The 21,521-nt window shown below is 47.0% G+C and overlaps 1 protein-coding gene across 14 annotated transcripts in view; it reads left to right on the top strand.

The window, feature by feature from the left end:
- The window catches only part of DEPDC5 (DEP domain containing 5, GATOR1 subcomplex subunit), a 140,345-nt gene extending 119,148 nt beyond the window's left edge, over positions 1–21,197 (top strand). For 3 of the 14 annotated variants that reach the window (XM_059139144.1, XM_059139150.1, XM_059139143.1), the window contains 8 exons: positions 197–329; positions 1,804–1,912; positions 3,181–3,405; positions 8,261–8,430; positions 13,736–13,907; positions 16,471–16,531; positions 19,880–19,962; positions 20,131–21,194. In XM_059139144.1, the coding sequence (XP_058995127.1) occupies positions 197–329; positions 1,804–1,912; positions 3,181–3,405; positions 8,261–8,430; positions 13,736–13,907; positions 16,471–16,531; positions 19,880–19,962; positions 20,131–20,423 (1,246 nt within the window). In that variant the 3' untranslated portion in view covers positions 20,424–21,194. The other 11 variants (XM_059139147.1, XM_059139151.1, XM_059139146.1 and 8 more) reach the window with 7 other exon arrangements.
- Positions 21,198–21,521: the final 324 nt, after the last annotated feature.

Genomic DNA, 21,521 nt, shown 5'->3' with positions numbered 1-21,521 from the left:
TAACACTTTCTTTTGTCCGATCTTGCAGATTTCCATGGCTTTAGGAATATAAATATAATTAGAGAAATTATACTGCGTGGAGCCTTACTTCAGAAATTAAATGCTCTAGTGGGAGTCCCTTCTTTTTCACCTTCTCTTTTGCTTGTTGCCACCATGCACACATACCCTGCTCCCTGCCTGCCGTGTTGCAATTCAGGACGGGAGTCCAGCTGCTCTCAGAACAGAAGGGCCTCTCACCGTGCTGCTTCATCAGCGCAGAGGTGGTGCATTGGCTGGTGAACAACGTGGAGGGCGTCCAGACACAGGCGATGGCGATCGATATCATGCAGGTGAGACAGCACTGGCAGGGCCCATAGGACCGTCTGCTCAGGCCCCTGAGAAACCAGAGCTGGTCTTTGAAGCAGCTGTCCTTTCCAATAATGGGATCTGTGAGTTGTGGTAAGGCTCTGCTTTTAGTAAATATAAGGCCTGTCTGCAGTCCATGAACGTGCAGGTCTTGATTTGAAAGACACTATACCTTGACTTAAAAATCCAGCAGAATTTATCATCTGAACTGAAGTGTTCTGGATGGAGTCTGCGCTCTTGAACGTTGGAGGAGTCTGTGAAAGATTCCCAGGGAATGCCTTCTCTCTGACCTCCAGCCCCCATTTCGCCCGGGGAATGCCTTCTCTCTGACCTCCAGCCCCCATTTCGCCCGGGGCTACCTCCTTCTTATTCAGGATCCAGGTCTCTGCCTCAGGGACCTTCTGGTGCCCTGGTCTTACTGTGTCAGAGCACTTAGCACAACAGAAGGAAGATGCTGCCTATCTCATTTCATTGTTTCCCACCTTGACTGGGCTCCTTGAGGGCTGAGCTATCTCTTGTCTTCCCATTTCCAAATCACCCTGCTGTTTGGCACACCGTAGGCACCCAGCAAACACTTGCTGAATTTAATGGCACTGTTCAGAACTGGAATCACACAGGAGAGGAAAAGAACAGGGAAGGTCAGGTTGGCTGATGGGGTTCATGCTGTCCTGTCCACACAGAGGCCCCCACTGAAAACAGTCCCAGCTAACTTGTCATCCCTGAAACATAAAATCAGTAGCTGATTTGAATAAACACGCAATCTTCATTTCCCTCTTCGAGGGTCTCATTAGGCTATTTTACATGACCTTTACCCATCCCTGAAAATCAGATTTTCCTTTTTACATGGTAGAATACTTCTACAGCCCTTAAAATGAATGAGCATGAAGGATGCATTAACAACATGGACAGTGTCTGAAGCATGATGTTGAGTGAAAATCCAATATGCAAACTGATAATTGTATTATGCCATTTATTTAAAATTTACAGTCTCACAAAAACACCTCATATTCTCTATCAGCCCTTGTGCATATAATAAAATTATTAAAAACATACATGAGAATAATGTTATACTAACCATTTATTTCTGGGGAGAGAGGAAGAGGAGTGAGACATGGGAGGGTCCACAGAATATTTTGTTTTGTCTTCTAATTAAAGAATCTGAAGTCAATATAGCAAAATGTTAAGTTTGTTGAAGTTGGGTAGGGGTATACCTGGATCTTCTTTATACTTTCCTGTATGTTTGAAATAATTGATGATACTATAATAAGCCTTTGAATTGTGTAATATAATTTACATCAGGTCCAGCATTTATCCTAGAGCAATCATCATGGCTGATGGGGGGTGAAGAGTAGGGTCTCCTTAATGTTCTGGTCACTTCCTCGACTCCAGGGAACTGAGGGCTGCACCTCAAGATGTCCCTCCACAGTAATTTCAGAGTTTCAATGTGTCTCCTTCTAGAAAATGCTGGAAGAGCAACTCATCACACATGCATCTGGTGAAGTCTGGCGGACCTTCATCTATGGCTTCTATTTCTACAAGATAGTCATGGACAAAGAACCTGACCGAGGTCAGAGATAACGTGAATGCTGTTGCCCATGGGGGCAAGTGTTTTTCTTGGTGACTTGCTTTGTCAAATGATGGTGGTTCTTGAGTTCCTTGTGTGACTTTGTATTCTAAGTAGACAGATCTGTCAATTTCCTGAGCATTTGTACTTAATTTACGCATAACCAGAGTGACGAGTATTTCTTAAAGCTATGGTATATTCTTGGTCAGAACGGTGTGGATGGAAGATAAACCTACAAGAGGCCAAGGGATCTTGGTGTGAGGAAGTTCCCATTAGCCATTTTTGGTTACTAATTTGAGTAATAGTGCTCCCTTCCTGCCCCTATCCAGTGCAGGTGGTTCTGAGTATAGACAGGGTCTGATCTGTAACTTACAGCACTTTTTACTTGCTAGACCCCCATTTCTTACCCCAGAAAGACTATCAAATCCTAGCAAGTTTTCTAAGATACATTTTAACTTTTTTCTTTTAATGAGAAAACATAATTCCAAGAGGGAACCCATTCCAGCAAGGTCAGAGGTAGCTCATGTCGTGCTTAAGGCACCCAGGATTCAGAGCCATGACTCTAGTCACCCAGAACCCACAGGGACCTTGGCTGGAGGTGACTCCCATCCTGCAGACAACCGGCTTCTCAGCCTCTGGGTTTTGGGAGTCTGATGAAGTGGCGAGCACCTTCACTGTGCTCTTTTTTATCCAAGAACATGTCGGAAGTGGATCTGTGCAGGATTTTTCCTGGTACCCAATAGCATGTCCACGGCCACCTCTCCCCTTAAATTCTCACTTGGACTAATAACAATTTTACCTTCAAGTTGGGGGGAAAAAACCAAAGCTGGTTACTGTTATCTGCTCTGAAATTAGAGATATGAAACTGAGGGAAGGAAAATCTTTTTTAATTGAAGAAAAGTTCACGCAACATAAAACGAACCATTCTGATGGGAACGCTTCTCTGGCATTTAGTACGTTCCTGGTGTTGTGCAAACCCACCACCTCTGTCTAGGGTCCATATCGTTTTCTGGACCTGTAATGAACCCTTGTATCCAGTGACAGTCACTGCCAAACTCCAACTTCCCCCACCCCACCCCTGGGGGGATCTGCCTCCTGTCTCTAGGGAGTGGCCTATTTTGGATATTTCATTCAAGTGGCACCCTATAACATGTGGCCTATTGTGTATGGTTTCACTCACTTAGCATCGTGTTTTCAAGGTTCAGCCCTGCATCGGTACAAAAATGAGCATTTGTACTGAGGGCACTTTCTTTCCCCTTTGCTTTTCCCAGTGGCCATGCAGCAACCCACCACCTGGCACACAACGGCAGTGGAGGACTTTGCCAGCTTCCAGCGCAAGTGGTTTGAGGTGGCCTTTGTGGCCGAAGAGCTCTTGCACTCCGAGATTCCTGCTTTCCTCTTGCCCTGGCTGCCTAGCCGGCCAGCCTCCTATGCAAGCAGGCACAGCTCCTTCAGCCGCAGCTTCGGAGGGCGAAGCCAGGCAGCTGCGCTTTTAGGTAGGTGCTCAGCTCAGATGGGGCCTGGGGATGATGCCGGGAGCTGAGGGAGAAGGGCAGTCAGCCAAGGGGACAATGCCACATGGACCAGGATTAGAGCCACTGCGCCTGTCATACAGGTAGTCTGTCCACAAGGTGGACTCTTGTATTAGCTCCCACTGACCTGAGGGGGTCAAGATCGTTATTATCCCAACCAAGAAACAGTGTCCAAGAACTCTCAAATCAGGGCACAGTGCTAAACCTGCATAAACAGGAGAGAATAGACAGTGGGGCCACTTTTCCCGAGAAGCAGCCAGACTACAGGGCTTGTGAGCTGCTGCTCACTCCTGGTTTAGGACCTGCCAGAAGCCTTCCCAGGACCTTAGTGTCTTAGGATGTCTGAAGAGAAAGGAATCTCAGAGGTTATCCATTCCAGACACTGAGGCTGAGCATGAATCTTTCTTCCAGCTTTCTTCCCCAGATGTGCTCACCACATCAAGGGATGTAAACTAGGAGTCTTCCCTCCTTTCCTTGGTGCCTGCAGTTCCAAGATAGGGGTGCACATTCACGTATTGAATGGTAGTGACCTCTGTTAGGAAATGGGATCTCTGCTCTCAAGGACTGGACTGGTGGGTTGGGCTGTAAACGTCTTTAGGCAATGCATGCTCTAGGCAAGCAGTCACAAGATTTTCCTCAATGGCAAGTTGGAGAGATCCTAAAAAACCTCTGGAAAGAAGGGAGGAAATGTGACATAGATCAAACTCCAGGGAAATTCCACCTTCTGCCTAGTTTGCCTGGAAATGCCCAGCTCATTAGAATTCTTACCTAGCTGGTAGAATGGAAATGCTAAGAGTCATGATGGTTTCCAGATCGTCAGATTCACTTGGGTCCAGATGTAGCTTTGAACCTTGCCTTATACCTTCACCCCAGCATGCCCAGCACTGTGTGAGAGAATTGGGGGGGGGGCATGGAGAAGACAAAACTATGAAGAGAGTGGCTCCCCTAACCCCAGTAGTCACAACTTACCCGCTTCCTTGCATTGCATTTTTAATTCTGCCCCTCCTTGAAGTCTTTTGGAAAAAAAGAGGCCATCTACTCCCTACCTACTAGTTACCAGTAGCACACCACCCCCTCCCCCCTGCCCTCCACACCACCACCCAGTGAGGCAAAATATCTCCTGACATTGTCCAATGTCCCCACTTACTCCTGGGTCAGAGTTACTGCTTTGGGAACTGTCCTCTTTGCATCATCATTCTGGTTTTGGAGGCTCCTTGACAGTTTCTGCATATGCACATCCTCATTAACAAAGTCTCCTCCTTCAGCAGGCTGGTGGAACCCTCTCCTGTCCGCCATAGTCCTAAGCTTAAGGTGAGATTCAGATTATTCATTTTAGCTTTGGTTCTTAGTTACTTCAGAAAAATTGCACTTAAAGAGGAGCACCGTATGGAAAAAATAAGTCATCTTCTCAAAACAAAGGGAGAGTAAGGAGGAAGAGAGGATTTAGGTCTTCATCAGGTGGTGTATTAAGCAGGTGTCCTTCACTTGGGGTTTGCATGTGGGCGTTACGGTGTTGGCATTGATTCTGAAACCAGAAGGAATTTCATATGTTTGCCTCTTTTCTTGAAGCTGTCCTTTCATTAGTTTTCCAGTGGCTCGCAGGATTATAGTAGAATTTCATTCATCTGCTTCTTTTCCCGTTAACCCCCACCCCCCACAAGTGTGTTTCTTACCACTGCTAATTCTATCTAGCAACACCCCTCAGACCTCTGTGTTAGGATAGGAGCTACTTCTTCCGAGCCTTTTTTTTTTTTTTCCAGGTTAGAATGTAGACATTTACTTAAGTGAGAAAGATGAGTTATCTTTGAATTGGACTGTCCTCAGTGTTGGTTTTTTCCCCCTCAGGAAAGAAAAAATTAATCTGGTTTATAGGGGGAAGAAGAGGTGTGTATCATTTATGACCTGCTTCCCTTTCTGTTTTTTTCGGCGTGTTCCTTTTCCAACCTTTCAGATTCTTAGTTGGAAATCTGCTTGTCTTAGCAGAAAGACATTCTGATATTTCTGATGGGTGCCACAGTCCTGTCTGCCCTGGCCCATGGTGGCTCCCACTTCTCCCCTCATGTTGTCATTTGTTGCCTACCTGTGAAACTACAAGGGCATCTGAGACCCAGGGAGAAGCAGCACTGTATCCCTTAAGCCCACTCACACACCCTTGACTTCTCAGTTTTTTCTTGATAACCCCACTGGGTCTCAGGGTCAGAAGAGGCTGCCACACACCTCGGTCCAAACCCTGATGTGTGAATGGTTTCCATCCCACTCCTAATAAGTGGGGAGCCAGCTACTCCTTGAAAACTACCCCCAACACGGCACTCACTCCTGTGACTGACTACTCTTTCCATTTTGGGGCAGCTCTGGGTGTGACTATTGATCTCTGGTGCCCTACCTGAGACTGCAGTCTCTCCTCCTCTAGTGGCACTCATCCCCTCCTAGTTCATTGTCAGCCCCCTTGCTGTGACCCGGGGCAAGGACCCTCAGCCTGTTCCTCTTCTGGGTTTGCCCCTGTTTACTGCAACTCAGTGTAGCTCACTGTCCCAAGGTGAGTAAGTTTGTTCTTATGCAACTAAGGAGTGATTCAGAGAACTTGCTGGAAGCTGCAGCACAGCTGGGGCCTAAACCTTTGTCAGCATTGTTAGCCTACTGGCCATGTCTATACTGTCGAATCTCATCCCTGAAGTAGTGAAAGCTAGTGGTATCTTGAGCCTGTAACCACTTGGCTGAACGGGACACTTCCTTGGGCTTCCTCAGACTAGGCCATTCTGAACTGAATATGCCAGATGGGAGAGAGGAGATGTGTGAGATTCTCTGCTGGTGTTTACTGAGTGCCCTTTCTGTTGTGACCCTGGCTTCCCCCCCCCCCCCGGGAGGACTACCCCATCCAAGACGAAAGAACAAAGCTTTATTCCTTTGATTGGGGCTATTAAGTAAAAGGCTACTGTGGTTGGGCCATGAATCAGGAACACAAGGCCGAGACAGAAACTAGTTCTGATGAGACTTCTAGCATTGAAGCCACCATGTTCTTTAGCCTCAAGTGTCCCAGGTGGCTGAGCAGTGCCCATGGGAGTCATGGCAATGCCTCATATTGAGCATTGCTGAGCTTGTAGCTTAAATGGGGGAGGAAGGAATAACAGGAGGGTTTCAAGTGGGGTGGCTAAAGAAGAAGGAAAGAGGGGGGGTAGTCTGCAACCTCCTGGCAGCCATGTTTTCCTTGATCCTCAACCCTCCTCCAGGAAGCAGCTGGGTGGACACCACCTCAGTTTGCAAATGAGGAACTAAACCATTAGAGCTGAAGCCCTGTCCTCAGGGGCACCTGGCTGAATGGCCGAGCATAGACCTTCCAACTCCAAAGGAAGAACATTTCCCATTTTGCACATTCTGGCTATGTGAGCATGATAAGCTGTATACCCAGCAGCTGAATATCAGTCCACCCCGGGACCATTCAGCATCCTGGCTGTAGCTCCACTGCTGCTCAGCAGGAGCTGATTAAAATTGCTGATTCAAGAGCCATTTTATCCTTGTCAGTGGTAAAAGCCACTCAGGGCTTCTACCTGCAAAACCCAGAACTAAGCTGATGGCTTCAGATAATGGGATACCTTTGGATTCATGGGGCTGAGGAGAATGAGGAGCTGATAATAGTTTGTAGAAACCCGACGTCTGGCACTGCCCAGTCAGGCAGAGCAGAGTCCTGATCTTTCCATTACTTCTGAGCCTCCTTCAGGCCTTCAGTCTGGTCAGGAACTTGATTGATCCATCCTTAAAACATCCCTATCTTGGGTTGAACAGGATTTCTGAGCAAGAATTCCAGATAGGATGAGCTAGTTGGATACCAGTGTAGAATCTGAGCAACATGCCGTTGATGGAACAGGGTGTTGAAATTCATTATGAGGTTTCGATGCTTGAGAAAAGATTCTAGAACTATTGTCTTCCTGGGCTGAAACCAGAAAAACGAGACTTCCTCCTCCTCACTGTGGTCTGGGCTGTCTGTCCCATGGTGTCCCTTTGTGGGTCACTGGAGGGGGAAGATCTGGGGTTCAGCCTGGCTGAGGTTCTGACTCTGATCTTGGTCAAGGCATTTCTCCTTCATGGGCTGCTGTTTCCTCATCTGCAAATGAAGGAGTTGGAGCCAATGAGGGGAGGCAAACTATGGCTTAACCGGCCAAATCTGGACTACCATCTGTTTGTTTGTTTGTTGTGTAATAAACTTTATTTTTAGAGCACTTTTAGGTTCACAGCAAAGTTGGGTGGAAAGTACGCAGAGTTTTCATATACTCCCCGCCCGAGCACATGCGCAGCCTCCCCCACTGTCTATGCCCTGCACCAGAGTGGGGCGTTTGTTACCGTTGGTGAACCTACGTTAACAAGGATCCCCCCGGGCCTCTGGCTTACATTCGAGTTCACTGCTGGTGTTGTATATTTTGAGTTCTGATGCACGTGTAAGGATGTGTATCCACCATGATAGTATCATACAGAATAGTTTCACTGCCCTAAAAATCTTTCTGGTTTTGTAAATAAAGTTTTACTGGAACACTGCCTGGCCTATTCATTTACATGTCTCTGGCTGCTAGTGCACTGCAATGGCAGGATTGAGTGGCTGAAACAGAAACCACAGAGCCTATAAAACCCAACATATTACCAGGCCCTATGTAGGAAAAGTTGACTGACCCCTGAACTAGATGATTTTCAGGAAGCTTCTAGAATCTGTGATTTTCGAGTAGGTGATTCTGCAGATGTGTATCTGGATGCTTAGCTGTTTGTTCTTCCACTTCATCCCAGTCTTTCTTCTCCCTCTCTCTCTCGGGGTCCCTTCAATGTGCTGATGTAGCTGCCACTGTCCCAGAGCAGAGGACTGTGACCCTGGACGTGGACGTGAACAACCGCACAGACCGGCTGGAGTGGTGTAGCTGTTACTATCATGGCAACTTCTCCCTGAATGCGGCCTTTGAGATCAAGCTCCACTGGATGGCTGTGACTGCCGCAGTCCTCTTCGAGATGGTGAGCCTCCTTGTGTTGTGGTCAGGGCCTTGGCTCACCTTACCGAGGGGCACAGTGGATGCTTGGTAGAGATTTGTGTCACTATTTTTTCCCCCTTGGGTTCAGGCTCCGATTACTTTTCACCTGGACTGTTTGGAATAGCCTTGTAAAAAATTTAAACACAATAAAAAATTGAGACAGTCAACAAAGAACTAGGTCAGGGTTTCTCAGCCTTGTCAGCCTTCTCTTGACATCTAGAGAGGGATAATTCTCTGTTGAGTGGGGCTGTTCTGTGCATCGTAGGATGTTAGGCAATATCTAGGACCTCTACCCTAAATGCCAGGAGCATGCCCACCTTGGGACAACCAAAAATGTCTCCAGATAATGCTGCATGTCCCCAGGGAGGAGGAATATTGCCCTCAGTTGAGAATCCCTGGTCTCGAGTGAAAAGTAAATCCTTCCCCCACCCTTACCCCGTTTCCAGGGATTTCCATCTAAAAGCAACCACCCAGAGGTGGGTAAGGGTTGGGCTAAATGGGTGTTAGGTAGTAAGGAAGTCACTTATGTTTAGCACGAGGTGTTCTATGTAAGTGATGAATCACTAAATTCTACTCCGGAAACCAATATTATGTTCTATGTTAACTAACTAGAATTTTAAATGAAAATTTGAAGAAAAAAATACAGGCAGCCCCCTGTTGCACCTGGCTGGCTCAGTCAGTAGATTGATCTCAGGGTTGTGGGTTTGAGCCCCACATTGGGTGTAGAGATTACTTAAAACAAAACAAAAACTTAAAAAACATTTTTTTAATGAATAAATAAAAACAGCCACCCCACCACTTTGTTGAGTGTACTTCCAGAGATAGTATATGCACATACAAATCCTTGTTACCATTTTTTTTTTTTTTTAACAGCTATGGTAGCTTGGAATACTGTAGTTGACACTTGAACAGCAGGGGTATCAGGGATGCTGACTCTATGCAGTCAAAAATTTAAGTAAAACTTTTAACTTTCCAAAAATTTAACTACTAATAGGGTACTGTTAACCTGCAGCCTTAAAGGTAACATAAACAGTTGATTAACACATTTTGTATGCTATATGTATTATATATTGTATTCTTACAATAAAGTAAGCTAGGAAGAAGAAAATGTTATTAAGGAGATCATAAGGAAGAGACAATGCATTTATAGTCCTCTGTTTATAAAAAAAAGAAACCCACGTGTAAGTGGACCTATGCAAACCTGTGTTGTTCAAGTGCCAACTGTATTTGCAATGTGTTTTTTGTCCTACTACTATTACTATTGCTATTGCTATTACTATTACTATTTTTGTTCTGTTACTGTATCCTCAGTATGGGTTTAAATAAGTCTGCTTTGTTGTGTTTCAAACAATGTGCTTCATTGTTTTTAAGTGCTACAGAATATTCTGTTATTTGTGTGTATCATTGTTTACTTTTTTTTTTTTTTTAAGATTTTATTTATTTATTTGACAGATGGAGACCAGAAGTGGGCAGAGAGGCAGGCACGGGCAGGTGTGGGGGAGCAGGCTCCTGCAAGCAGAGAGCCCGATGTGGGGCTTGATCCCAGGACCCTGAGATCATGACCTGAGCTGAAGGCAGAGGCTTTAACCCACTGAGCCACCCAGGTGCCCCTGTATCATTGTTTACTTAACCAGCCCCTTGACAGTGGCCATCACTGCCTTTAACTCTAGCTCTCAACAGGGGTCGGGTTGGGGGAGAGAGTGTGATTTTGTCCCCGTAGGAGCATTTGGTAACATTTGGAAACATTTTTACTTGACACTAATGGTTGAAGAGTGCCATTGGTGTCTAGTGGGGTAGACACCAGGGATACTGTGCATCACTCTATAACACCTTACATAGGACAGCCTCAACGACAAAGAATTAACCAGCCAAAGTTGAGTGCCAAAGCTGAGAAGCTGTCTTCTAATTGGTCTTCTGTCTTTTGTCCTTCTAGTCAGCCTGGCCGGTCTGTCTAATCGGGTCACTCACTGCTCGCACTGAGAGAGCAGCCTGGCCACTGCCATCGCTGGTCCCAATGTCTTTAGAACAAGCCCTCCTTAACCAGGCTGTCAGAATCTTCCAGGTGCCCTCTTGAACCATCTTTGCAGCCTGCCACTCCTTTAATACACTCTCCCCTTCAACCCAGAAGAATGCTTTTCTGTGGCTTTAACGGAGTCCTGCTGTCCTCCTACATTGGCGCAAGCATCTCATTGCTTTGCTGAGAGCAACCAAAAGGTTCAGGAAGACTTTACAGAAAGCTAAGATATGACCAAAGAGAGTGAGCATGGCATCAGCTGGCCGCATATTGTTTTTCTCTGCAGGGCTCAGAAGCCTAGTTTTGTCCCACAGGGCATGATACCCTGGGGAAGAGATTTGTCTTTTTCTCTGCCTGCCCATCCCCAGTCTGCCTCTGCATGGCATTAGTGCCTCTGTGGACCCCTTCCCTGCAACACTGGAACATTCTCAAGGTCCAAATCAAAAGAGATGCCCCGCGGAATGCTTGGGTGGCTCAGTTGGTTATGCATGTGACTCTTGATCTCAGCTCAGGTCTCAATCTACGGTCATGAGTTTAAGCACCACATTGTGGTCCACACTGGGCAGGGAACCTACTTTAAAAAAAAAAAAAAAAAAAAGACACCAAGCCACCTGTCTGGCTCAGCTTTCAGAGGACACTGGCTCTTCTCCAGCCAGTTGACACTGGGATAAACCACTTCCTCCAGGCAGAACTAACCCTCTGACCTGGTAAACTAAGCCTTCTCCTTGGAAGCCCTACCAGATAATCCTATCTCAAACAACATGACCATAACATTCATAGATGCACACGTATAGTCACAGTTCCGGGAAGAAGAGTATCTCCCCCGGGGAGAATAGCAACTGTCTTTAAAAATACACTTTTCACACCAATTCATGTAAAACCCACTGAAAGCTGCTAATCCCTTTATCATTACAGATTTGACCCTTGAATAGCAGGGGTTTGATTTTTAAATCAAAATTTTTTTTTTAAAGATTTTATTTATTTATTTGACAGACAGAGATCACAGGTAGACAGAGAGGCAGGCAGAGAGAGAGAGGGAAGCAGGCTCCCCGCAGAGCAGAGAGCATGATGCGGGACTCGATCCCAGGACCCCGAGATCATGACCTGAGCCGAAGGCAGCGGCTTAACCCACTGAGCCACCCAGGCGCCCCTTAAATCAAATTTTTAAAGTATATACAATACAGTACTATAAATGTATTTTTCTCTTATGATTTTCTTAATAATGTTTTCTTTTCTCAAACTTACATTATTGTAAGCATACAGTATATAATACCCATAATATACAAATATATGCTAATCAATTGCCTTTCTTATTGGTAAGGTCAACAGTAGGCTATTAGTTAAGTTTTTGGGGAGTCAAAAGTTATACTCAGATTTTTTTATTGCATTGGGTGTTAATGCCCCTAATCCCTGTGTTGTTCAAAGGTCAACAGTATTTTTTAAGTTTTCAGAAATCTGTAGCATAGATTAATTATTATTTTAAGGGAGTATCCAAATTTGTTATAAATTACAATTTATTATGTAATTTTATAATATGTAATATTTATAATATTGTAATGTCTTTTGTAATATTAAAATATGACATATTTTAAAATATGACATAAAATAAAAAGAGCCTTAGAAATTATTTTGGTCAGAGGCACGTGACTGGCTTAGTAGAGCATGCGACTCTTGATCTTGAGGTTGTGGGTATGGGCCCTGTGTTAGGTGTACAGATTACTTAAAAATAAAATCTTTTCTTTTTTTTTTTTTTTCAAGATTTATTTATTTATTTGACAGAGAGAGATCACAGGTAGGCAGAGACGCAGGCAGAGAAGGGGGGGGGAAGCAGGCTCCCCCCTGAGCAGAGAGCCCGATGTGGGGCTCAGTCCCAGGACTCTGAGATCCTGACCTGAGCTGAAAGCAAAGGCTTAACCCACGAGCCACCCAGACACCCCTAAAAATAAAATCTTTAAGGGAAAAAAAAAAAAAAAAAGATTATTTTGGTGAAACAGAAATCTTGGTTTTTGTTGTTGGTGTGTTGTTGTTATGACTGTTTCTAGGGAAAAAAGCTAAGAGTGGTCCCCTTCAATTTTTAACATAACCGTATCTATTTAAATTAAATTATCGCTCAAAATAAATAGCTAAATAAATAAATACACACACACGTATTTATATATTTTAAGATTTTATTTATAGTAGAGAGAGACTGGGAGCACAAGCAGGGGAGGGGCAGAGGGAGAATCAGACACTCCGCTGAGCAGGGAGCCTGATGGAGGGCTTGATCCCAAGACTGTGGGATCATGACCTAAGCCAAAGGCAGACGCTTAAGTGACTGAGCCACCCAGGCGTCCCTTGACATAACATTTGACACATACCTCATCTGTATGCCAAAGCCACAGACATGAGGGTTTTTTTTTTTAATATATGTAGCTTTATGGTTCAGAAAGTATTTTTTTTTTTTTACAGATTTTATTTATTTATTTGACAGACAGAGATCACAAGTAGACCGAGAGGCAGGCAGAGAGAGAAAGGAGGAAGCAGGCTTCCCGCTGAGCAGAGCCCAATGCAGGGCTCGAACCCATGACTCTGGCATCATGACCTGAGCTGAAGGCAGAGGCTTTAAGCCACTGAGCCACCCAGGCGCCCCTAGAAAGTATCTTAAGATGTAGAAATTTGCCATTGTTCTCTAAGGAAATGGTACTGATGGGGAGGTTTGTCTCGCTGCCCCAGTTAACTTTGGTTCAGAGTCTTTGGACAGACGGCTTTTGGGAGTTTGCCGGAGAGAGACTTTCATTCCACCAGGTCAGGGCTTATCACTTTTGGCCAGAGGCCACCACAGTCATCTTGTGCCCTGCGTCATGTCCCTTCCAGCCAGCCTGAGTGGATTGTTTTCCTATTTGATACTTTGGTCTTAGTGAATTTTTGATAAAGGACAAATTTAGAAGGACTTAACTTATATCCTGTGACCTTCCTCCAACGTCCTATAGAATGAGAAGGCCATTTAGGAGGCAAGAAATAGCTCTCTCCTGTCGCTTCCTCCCAGAAGAAACACTGAAGTTGCCAAAGCTTGAACTGGGAGGAGGAACCACTTAACTCACAGTTCTTCAAGTATCTGTCAGAGGAGCAAACTGTGCTGTTTCCTGACCAGGACCAGTTTGGAGCCAGTGAACATGAATAAATGAACACGCCAATCAATACGTATGCTGCCACGGTGGCAGCCTCGTTCCCTAGGAAGTATTTTCTCTTGTCTGAATTCACTTGGAGATGACTCTGTTTCTGTGCTTTCCACCAGGTCCAGGGTTGGCATCGCAAAGCCACTTCCTGCGGCTTTTTGTTGGTCCCTGTTCTGGAGGGTCCCTTTGCGCTGCCCAGTTACCTGTATGGCGATCCGCTTCGAGCACAGCTCTTCATTCCACTCAACACCAGCTGCCTGCTCAAGGAGGGCAGTGAGCACTTGTTTGATAGTAAGAGACACTCTCCTTGGATGTTCTGTCTCCATGAATAAGACCCCCCCTCCCCCAAGGCCATCCCTCTAGGCCAGTGCACAGAGGGAGCCTTTGGACAAGGGGGCTGAAAAGATCTGGGTCTCGTACTGGTTCTTTACTTAGTGTCCGGGTAACCCTGCACGAGTCACTTAATGCCTTAAATTCCTTATTCCTCAAATGAGAGCATGTCAAGTTGAACACTGCCTTGCCAACTCAGGAAGACCCTTGTGAGGCTGGGAGCAGATGGTAGGAGAGGGTGTGAGACACTGTAAATCACGAGTAACTCTGGTATTCTCCCCACACTCTCCTTTCCGTGCTCTAGCCTAACTGGCTTAGGACTGAGGGAATTTGAACCTTATGGGAGGCTTGAATTTGCTATTTCATGCAAACGGACTAAAAAAAGTGGGGGGGGCATTGAATGCAAAACAGGATCCAGCATCCTATTGTGCAAAGCTGTAGTGTGTCAGCACCTGGTACACACATGTGGCTCGAGTCCAGCGTCTCAGGGAAGACAGAGCAGAAGGGGGCTCGGAGGAGGACAGCAGGACTCTGAGGACAGCCTTTCCCCTGGGACAGGACTGTCAGTCCAGGGGGAATTGGGAGTGGGCGGAGGCAGGGAGTAGGTGGGGCTGCCTTGCTGCTCCGCCCTTGCTCCACAGATCTCTGAGGGTAGGTGTAGGACAGATCAGAGGACGAGTCTTACTTCACATGGCACATTATTTATCCCCAATTAATTGCTCATTTTGATGAACATATAAATAGCCCCTACAGAGCTCTTGGTGAGCTGACAAATGACCTTTTTGAAAATGAAAAGTTAGAATTGCTGCTAATATGTCAGTAGCCCTTTCGTTTCTCAGATGTAGACATTATAAATGTGAAATGAAGAATTTTTTGGTGTGAGGGAAATGGTTTCTTCCCGTGCCTGTGTTAGTCTGTGTAATGGTGGAAGGAGAGAAGCAGCCCAGGGGTGAGAGGTCTTACTAGGTCAGGGAGGCCTCACTAAATGTTGCCACACTTTTCCTGTGAAAAGGCTGCCCGGGGATGCAAACAGCTTGTGTTCCAAAGACCCATCTGTATATTCTTTGTTTACGTCTCAGAAGACGTTTTTATACAGACACTGTTTTCAGTGATGGTTAGGGTTTGAGGCAGGTCCCACAGAACCCCTGGAGGCTATAGGTCTCATGATCTGTAGAGTTGACACAGTGCTGTACACACACACACATACATACACACACTCACACACACACCCCTTCTCATGTAATCTCCCAGTGGCTGACAGAGGACCACTGTGGTCCTGAAATGCCACATGATTCTATTCGTATCTGATGATTTCAAGCCAGACAACCGCCTCATGCTGCTGTTTTTAATATGCTCAGGAGACACGTCCCCCACACCAGCCAGCCCTTCTGGGGTTTTCCACCTTCACTGTCACAGCACAGGATTGCTGGCAAGGCTGGCATTGGAGGACATTTTTGTATGAGCTGCTGGTTTTCCCTGCCTGTTGTAACCAAGGCTTCAAGACCAACATCCTCTGTTGGTTGCCATGGTTACAGCTGAAGAAAGGAGTCCTAGTTTAAAGCAATAAGGGCGTGAATCTAAAAATCAATTTTCTTGCATCCATGCTGCTTCTCTTCCTGTGATCTCCCCTTCCAATAACAGTGGATTCCAAAGCTTAAAAATCTGACAAGGAATCGGCTCTTTGTTTTTACCTGTTAAGGCTGAAGTATTTTTTCTTATTTGCTCTTTAGTTGCCTGCAGCCCTCAAATGTATTCTAGATAGAAAATTCCAAATGTAAAGAGAGTAGAGAGAGCGCCCCTATTCTTCAGGATATCTTGTGCAGTTGCTCCTCCAGCCCTCAGCGTCTCAGTCCCAAGAGCAGTGCTGGCCTGTTGCCTGTTGCCGAGCGACAGCCTGCCTCAGCCCTCCACCTCCTCCTCAGCTCTTGGTCCTCACACCAGTGATGCAGAAGGAGCGAGGCTGGAGCCATGATATGGGCGATGGAGGAAGGCTCTTGTCTGCTCCCCTGCCCTCCCTAGCCCGTCACTTTTCCAAAAATAATTTTTAATATTTATTTACTTCAGTTTCCCTACCCATAAAATAGAGCTTGTACCATTGTCTTTCCTTGTAGGGAAATTGAAGATGGGTAGTAAAATTTTTTTTCTTTTCTCCTTAGAAGCAGATAACATGCATTTAAAGCTTATCTTCTGTTGGTATTTTTAATGTCATGTTCCTTTCCACTTTGCGCATAGGAAGTCATTAGAATGAGTCTTACCTCGAGTTCTGGTAGCTCACACTGGTTGCTGAGGACTCCTATTCAGTGCCTTTCTAGACCCTGATAGAGCTTCAGGGAAGTGGTGGTGAGAATGCGCCTTTGTTCCTTGGGACGGAGGCTGGTGTCCCAAAAGTGGTTAGTGTGGAAAAGCTGGACTGAAGCTCAGAGGGGAGGAATGGCCAAGAGAAGTGAAGGATACAGAAGTCCAGATCCAGGGAAACTTAAAAACCTTGGGATCGCACCCTGGCATTTTTTTTTTCTTCTTTCAGGCTTTGAACCGGAAACATACTGGGATCGAATGCACCTTTTCCAGGAAGCCATTGCACACAGGTTTGTCCCTTAGTAGGAGGGCATCATGGGAGGGCGTTAGTGACTGTTGTGAGTAGTCGACCCAAACCCAGTTTGTTTCATTTCTGGGGAAGTGGATCTAGTTCACCAAAGACCGACTTGCTGCCGATACCCTACAGGACCCTTTGCCTTGGTTTCAAAGATAAGAATTACCCCTCCAGTTACTATAGCTGTTGTTTCTCAGACCACATTACCATCTTCCAGTTGAGCAGAAAGCATAGAGCTTCCTCCTTAGCCTCCAGCAAGACTTTGAGCCAAGCTGTCAAGCAGATGACATGAGATGAAAAACTATAAAATGCTTCAAGAGCCCCTTGATATATGCTGAGAAGATAATGGGGGTTAAAAAGCAATGGATAAGTCCATGGGTATTTTTTTTTTAAGATTTTATTTATTTATTTGACAGAGAGAGATCACAAGCAGGCAGAGAGGCAAGCAGAGAGAGAGGAGGAAGCAGGTTCCCCGCTGAGCAGAGAACCCGATGTGGGACTTGATCCCAGGACCCTGAGACCATGACCTGAGCTGAAGGCAGAGGCTTAACCCACTGAGCCACCCAGGCTCCCAAGTCCATGGGTATTTACTGGCACTAGGATTTGTGCCAGGGAGGGGCTTCCCTGGGCTTAGCTGCCCTGAGGCCAGTCCAGCTTTGTCTCTAGAATGCGCCACTCAGTGTTCATTTGCTGCTTCGTGTTAATCATGGCAGAAGCAAGTCCTCCATTCCCACTTCCATAATCCTCTCTCTCGGCACTGTCTGCAATGTCCTGCCATCTCCTTATTCAGCTGTTACCACCCCATCTCACACCCCACTCCCGCCCCGGCCCACCACAGACTGGCTTCTTTCTTCCAGCAGGAGAGGGTGCTGACTCGAGGCAGAAGGTGGGCAGCAGTGGGTGGGTGGCAAAGGGTGTTAATCCAGAAAGCAGAGAGGCCTGGCTCACCTCTGCCTCCACCAGCATGCAGCTGAGCAAGTTCTGGAACTACTTCACCTTCATTTTCTCACCACTCGCTGGGTTGTTGGGAGGGTTCTCTAGAGTTCCCTGTACCTAGGAAGCCCTGGGTAGACAGTAGGTATCATTAGGAAGACCCCAGCTGACCGATGAATTTATAAGCAGGTCTGATGCTTCCCTTGGATGATATCATTGGGTGGTAATTGGATTTTGCTGGCTACATGTCACTTGGGACATGGCCTTTTGATTTTTTTCATGTCTTCTGTCCCATCCCCACGAATCACAGCATGGACTCTGCTGGTGTCCCTGCACCTGAACATTGCGGTCCCTTCCCCACCTGGACCCACCGTCCTTACCTATATCTTACCCCCACATTCTCCTCTAAACCCCACCCCCTCCTCCATCTATCAGCCATGTTCTACCACAGATTCCAGGTCCCTGCTCTCTCAATCTCTCTTTCCCTTTTTTCCCAACACACTCTGTCCATCTGTTACCCTAATGTAGGGGCCCCTGGAGGACAAGGGTATGCATTTTTCTCATTTTTGTTTCCCTTTACAGCACCTAGCAAAGTGCCTTGCCCAGAGTAGCTTTTGCACGTGGGGGACTCTAGATTGGAAGGTGGCTCTGAAATGAAACATTAGCCCACCTATAAGGTTCATTTCTGAAAGAGTTAGAAACTGGTCCAGTAAGTAAAAATCTATAAAAAAGGAAGAAGAGGAAGAAGCTTCCCTGGACCTTCCCCAGCTTCCCTACTGTGGCTCCCCAGCTCCTTCATATTTTTCTGGATGGGTTGGGTGCGCCCCACCCCAACCCTACCTTTGCTGTAGTCCTTGCTCGAATGTTTCCCAAGTGGACAATGAAGGAGCCAAGTGCTATGTGGTTAATTGCCGTTTTAAAATTAAAGGTCTTGGGGCGCCTGGGTGGCTCAGTGGGTTAAGCCACTGCCTTCGGCTCAGGTCATGATCTCAGAGTCCTGGGATCGAGCCCCGCATCGGGCTCTCTGCTCAGCGGGGGCGCCTGCTTCCTCCTCTCTCTCTGCCTGCCTCTCTGCCTGCTTGTGATCTCTGTCAAATAAATAAATAAAATCTTAAAAAAAAAAAAAATTAAAGGTCTTCCCTGGTGACCTAAGGAAGAAATGAAGGAAAATTCTGGTCAGGCTGATCCATGCTGAGTAAATAAACAGCCTTGGTTGAAAAGTAGAGGGGAAGAAAGGCAAAATCCAGAGCCATTCTTACACATGATAGAATCAGCCTATAGATGATGGGGCTTGCTGTGCATGTTAGCTGATCCATTTAACTTGCATATTTGACTTCATGTGTTCTTGATAAATAGTTATTGAAAGCCGGTGTAAAGCTGGCGCCTTATACAGAGAATGCAATGGAAGGAAACAGGTGCTTTACCTCCTTTAGTTCTGCCCACATCACTGCGTTTCGTTACATAAACCTCTCAGACTCAGGGCGGGAGCTACATCTGTTAACACGTCCTTTTCAGCAGTTAACAGGTAGAGCTGTAATAAATGTGTTTGATGGAAATAGAAAAACCCGGAATAGAATAAACCATAGATGGGAAGCAGAATCGAGTAAGTCACAGATGAAAAGTGGCTCCTGCTGCCCATTTCCAGAATGGAGCAGCGAAGCAGAGAGCCCCAGATTTCGTTCCTCGTTTTTAAGAAGAGGATTTCAGTTAAGAGGTTTCATTCCATTTCACCTAAGAGCTTTCTTTGAGAACCCACTATGTGCTTAGAACTAAGGGAAAGAGGTGTGGCTAAGATGAATTAAGATAAGCACCTTCCAGGGTAACTGGGTGGCTCAGTGGGTAAAAGCCTCTGCCTTAGGCTCAGGTCATGATCCCAGGGTCCTGGGATCGAGTCCTGCATCAGGCTCTCTGCTCAGCAGGGAGCCTGCTTCCTCCTCTCTCTCTCTGCCTGCCTCTCTGCCTACTTGTGATCTGTCAAATAAATAAATAAAAATCTTTAAAAAAAAAAAAAAAAAAGATAAGCACCTTCCCCCTGTCATCGTGTGGGTGGGAACCCAGCATGGTGAAGGACCCAGTGTGGATTCTAGGGAGAGAGAGAGCAGAGGGGTAGGATGGGGCAGTGCAACAGCGCCCAGGGGAGGGACTGACTGGACAGGTGGAGGGGCAGAGACAGGGCTGGATGTGGAGTGCAGCTGGTGTGAGGGCTCTTCCCCACCTGGAGATGACGGGAGGCCTGTGGGAGGAGGTCTGGTGAGGGCGAAAACCAGAAGCTTGAGTGTTCAATCTTGGAAGAAATTTTCCCAGGTCCCTGTAGCTCAGGCTGTCAGGAAGTCCTATTAGCCACATCTGCTCTCCCTGTCCCTTTAGCTAAGGAGGCCCTAATCTGTGTGTCTTCCTGTGCTTCTCTTAGGTTTGGGTTTGTGCAAGATAAATATTCTGCTTCTGCTTTTAACTTCCCCGCTGAGAACAAGCCTCAATACATCCATGTTACAGGTGAGACACTCTAGGCAAAATGTGGAGTAGGTGGGTTCCTGTGGCGGGAGCCTGTGCACGAGACCCTCTCCCCATGATTGAGCCTATGTCTGCAAAGCCCCTGCAGCTGCCCAGGGGTAGGGGAGCCCTCCTGGTGGTGGTGACATGGGGCCTCCCCTTGCTCCTCAGGAACAGTGTTCCTGCAGCTGCCCTACTCCAGGCGCAAGTTCTCAGGACAACAGCGGCGGCGGCGGAACTCCACCAGCTCCACCAACCAGAACATGTTCTGTGAGGAACGGGTTGGCTACAACTGGGCCTATAATACCATGCTGACCAAGACATGGCGCTCTAGTGCCACAGGGGACGAGAAGTTTGCTGATCGGCTGCTCAGGGATTTCACGGACTTCTGCATCAACCGCGACAACCGGCTGGTTATGTTCTGGACGAGTTGCCTGGAGAAGATGCATGCCAGTGCCCCGTGAGGCCAGGCTGCACCACGGGCCGAAGCACAGCCGAAGCACAGGGAGGATTCTGTTCTTGTCCAAGTCCAGTAGGGGCAATGGGGCTCCGGGCAGCAGGCGGCAGTGCCTCCGTCCGTGAGTGGGGGCCATTGCTGCTGCTTTCCCTCCTGCCCCGCCAACAAAATGTTCTTCTCCTCGAGGAGAAAGACTCGGGAAGAAAAGAGTGCTGAGAGCAGGTGGGAGGCCCAGATGGTCCGTGGGAGGACCTCAGTACTGGGGAGGGGGGCGAGCAGCCCCCATGAATGTCCTTGGAGAAGGGGTGGCTCCTGAGAGCGTCCTTTCTTTCCCCTAGCCGTGGGCTTTTCGGAGCCGTCTGCTGATTCCCGCCCAAAAGTATGCACAGGATGTAAGATAGTTTTGTGAAATAGTGTACCATAGGCTCACACCAACTGTATATACCTGTACATATCAGAAGCAGGAATAAAGTGCCACATGCAGCATCTCTGGCCCCCGCCTTGTTCCTGGCAGCGGCGATCCCATCCTCGGCTGGGCAGTCGGGCCTTGTTGGCAGTGACATGGTGGCAAATGAGGCAGCCACAGAAGGTGAGGAGGACTTTGAATTCACTGTCTTGGGAGAGTCTGGCCGGGGATTTCCTGAAAGATGTCTTTTCATAAGCCCTTGGGCAAGAACAGAATAGTTTCTTTCAGACATAGTGAGCAGAGCAGATAGTACCACGCACAACTGCAGGCTTGTGCTGTCAGAATGAATCTTGCTAAGTGGGTGAACCCAGGTGTGGCACGCAGATGTCATGGCATTCTGAAAAAAAAGGGGGGGGGGAGTCTCTATTGACGCCAAGGTTTAGAACCTACTCCTTAAAGGGATAAGATTCAGTGTGGGGCCTCAGCCTCAGCACCCTTCCCTAACCTGCTAGTAGCAGGGGTGAGGGGTTGTGGGACAAACGGGGCATGACTAGGTACTGCCACTGCCTCTGCCTCCATCTCTCCACACAAGCCCTGTTGATTTCTGTCCTCAGTAGCTTGCAAAGCCACCCATTTCTTCCCAGCCTTCTGCTGCTGTGCCCAGCCCTGTGCAGCCCTCCTCCATCTTCCTCCTCCTCT

Source organism: Mustela lutreola, chromosome 11 (genome assembly GCF_030435805.1).
Source record: "Mustela lutreola isolate mMusLut2 chromosome 11, mMusLut2.pri, whole genome shotgun sequence".
Taxonomy (NCBI): domain Eukaryota; kingdom Metazoa; phylum Chordata; class Mammalia; order Carnivora; family Mustelidae; genus Mustela; species Mustela lutreola.
Note: the sequence above shows the minus strand (reverse complement) of the source record. Positions and strands in the feature narration are given on the sequence as shown.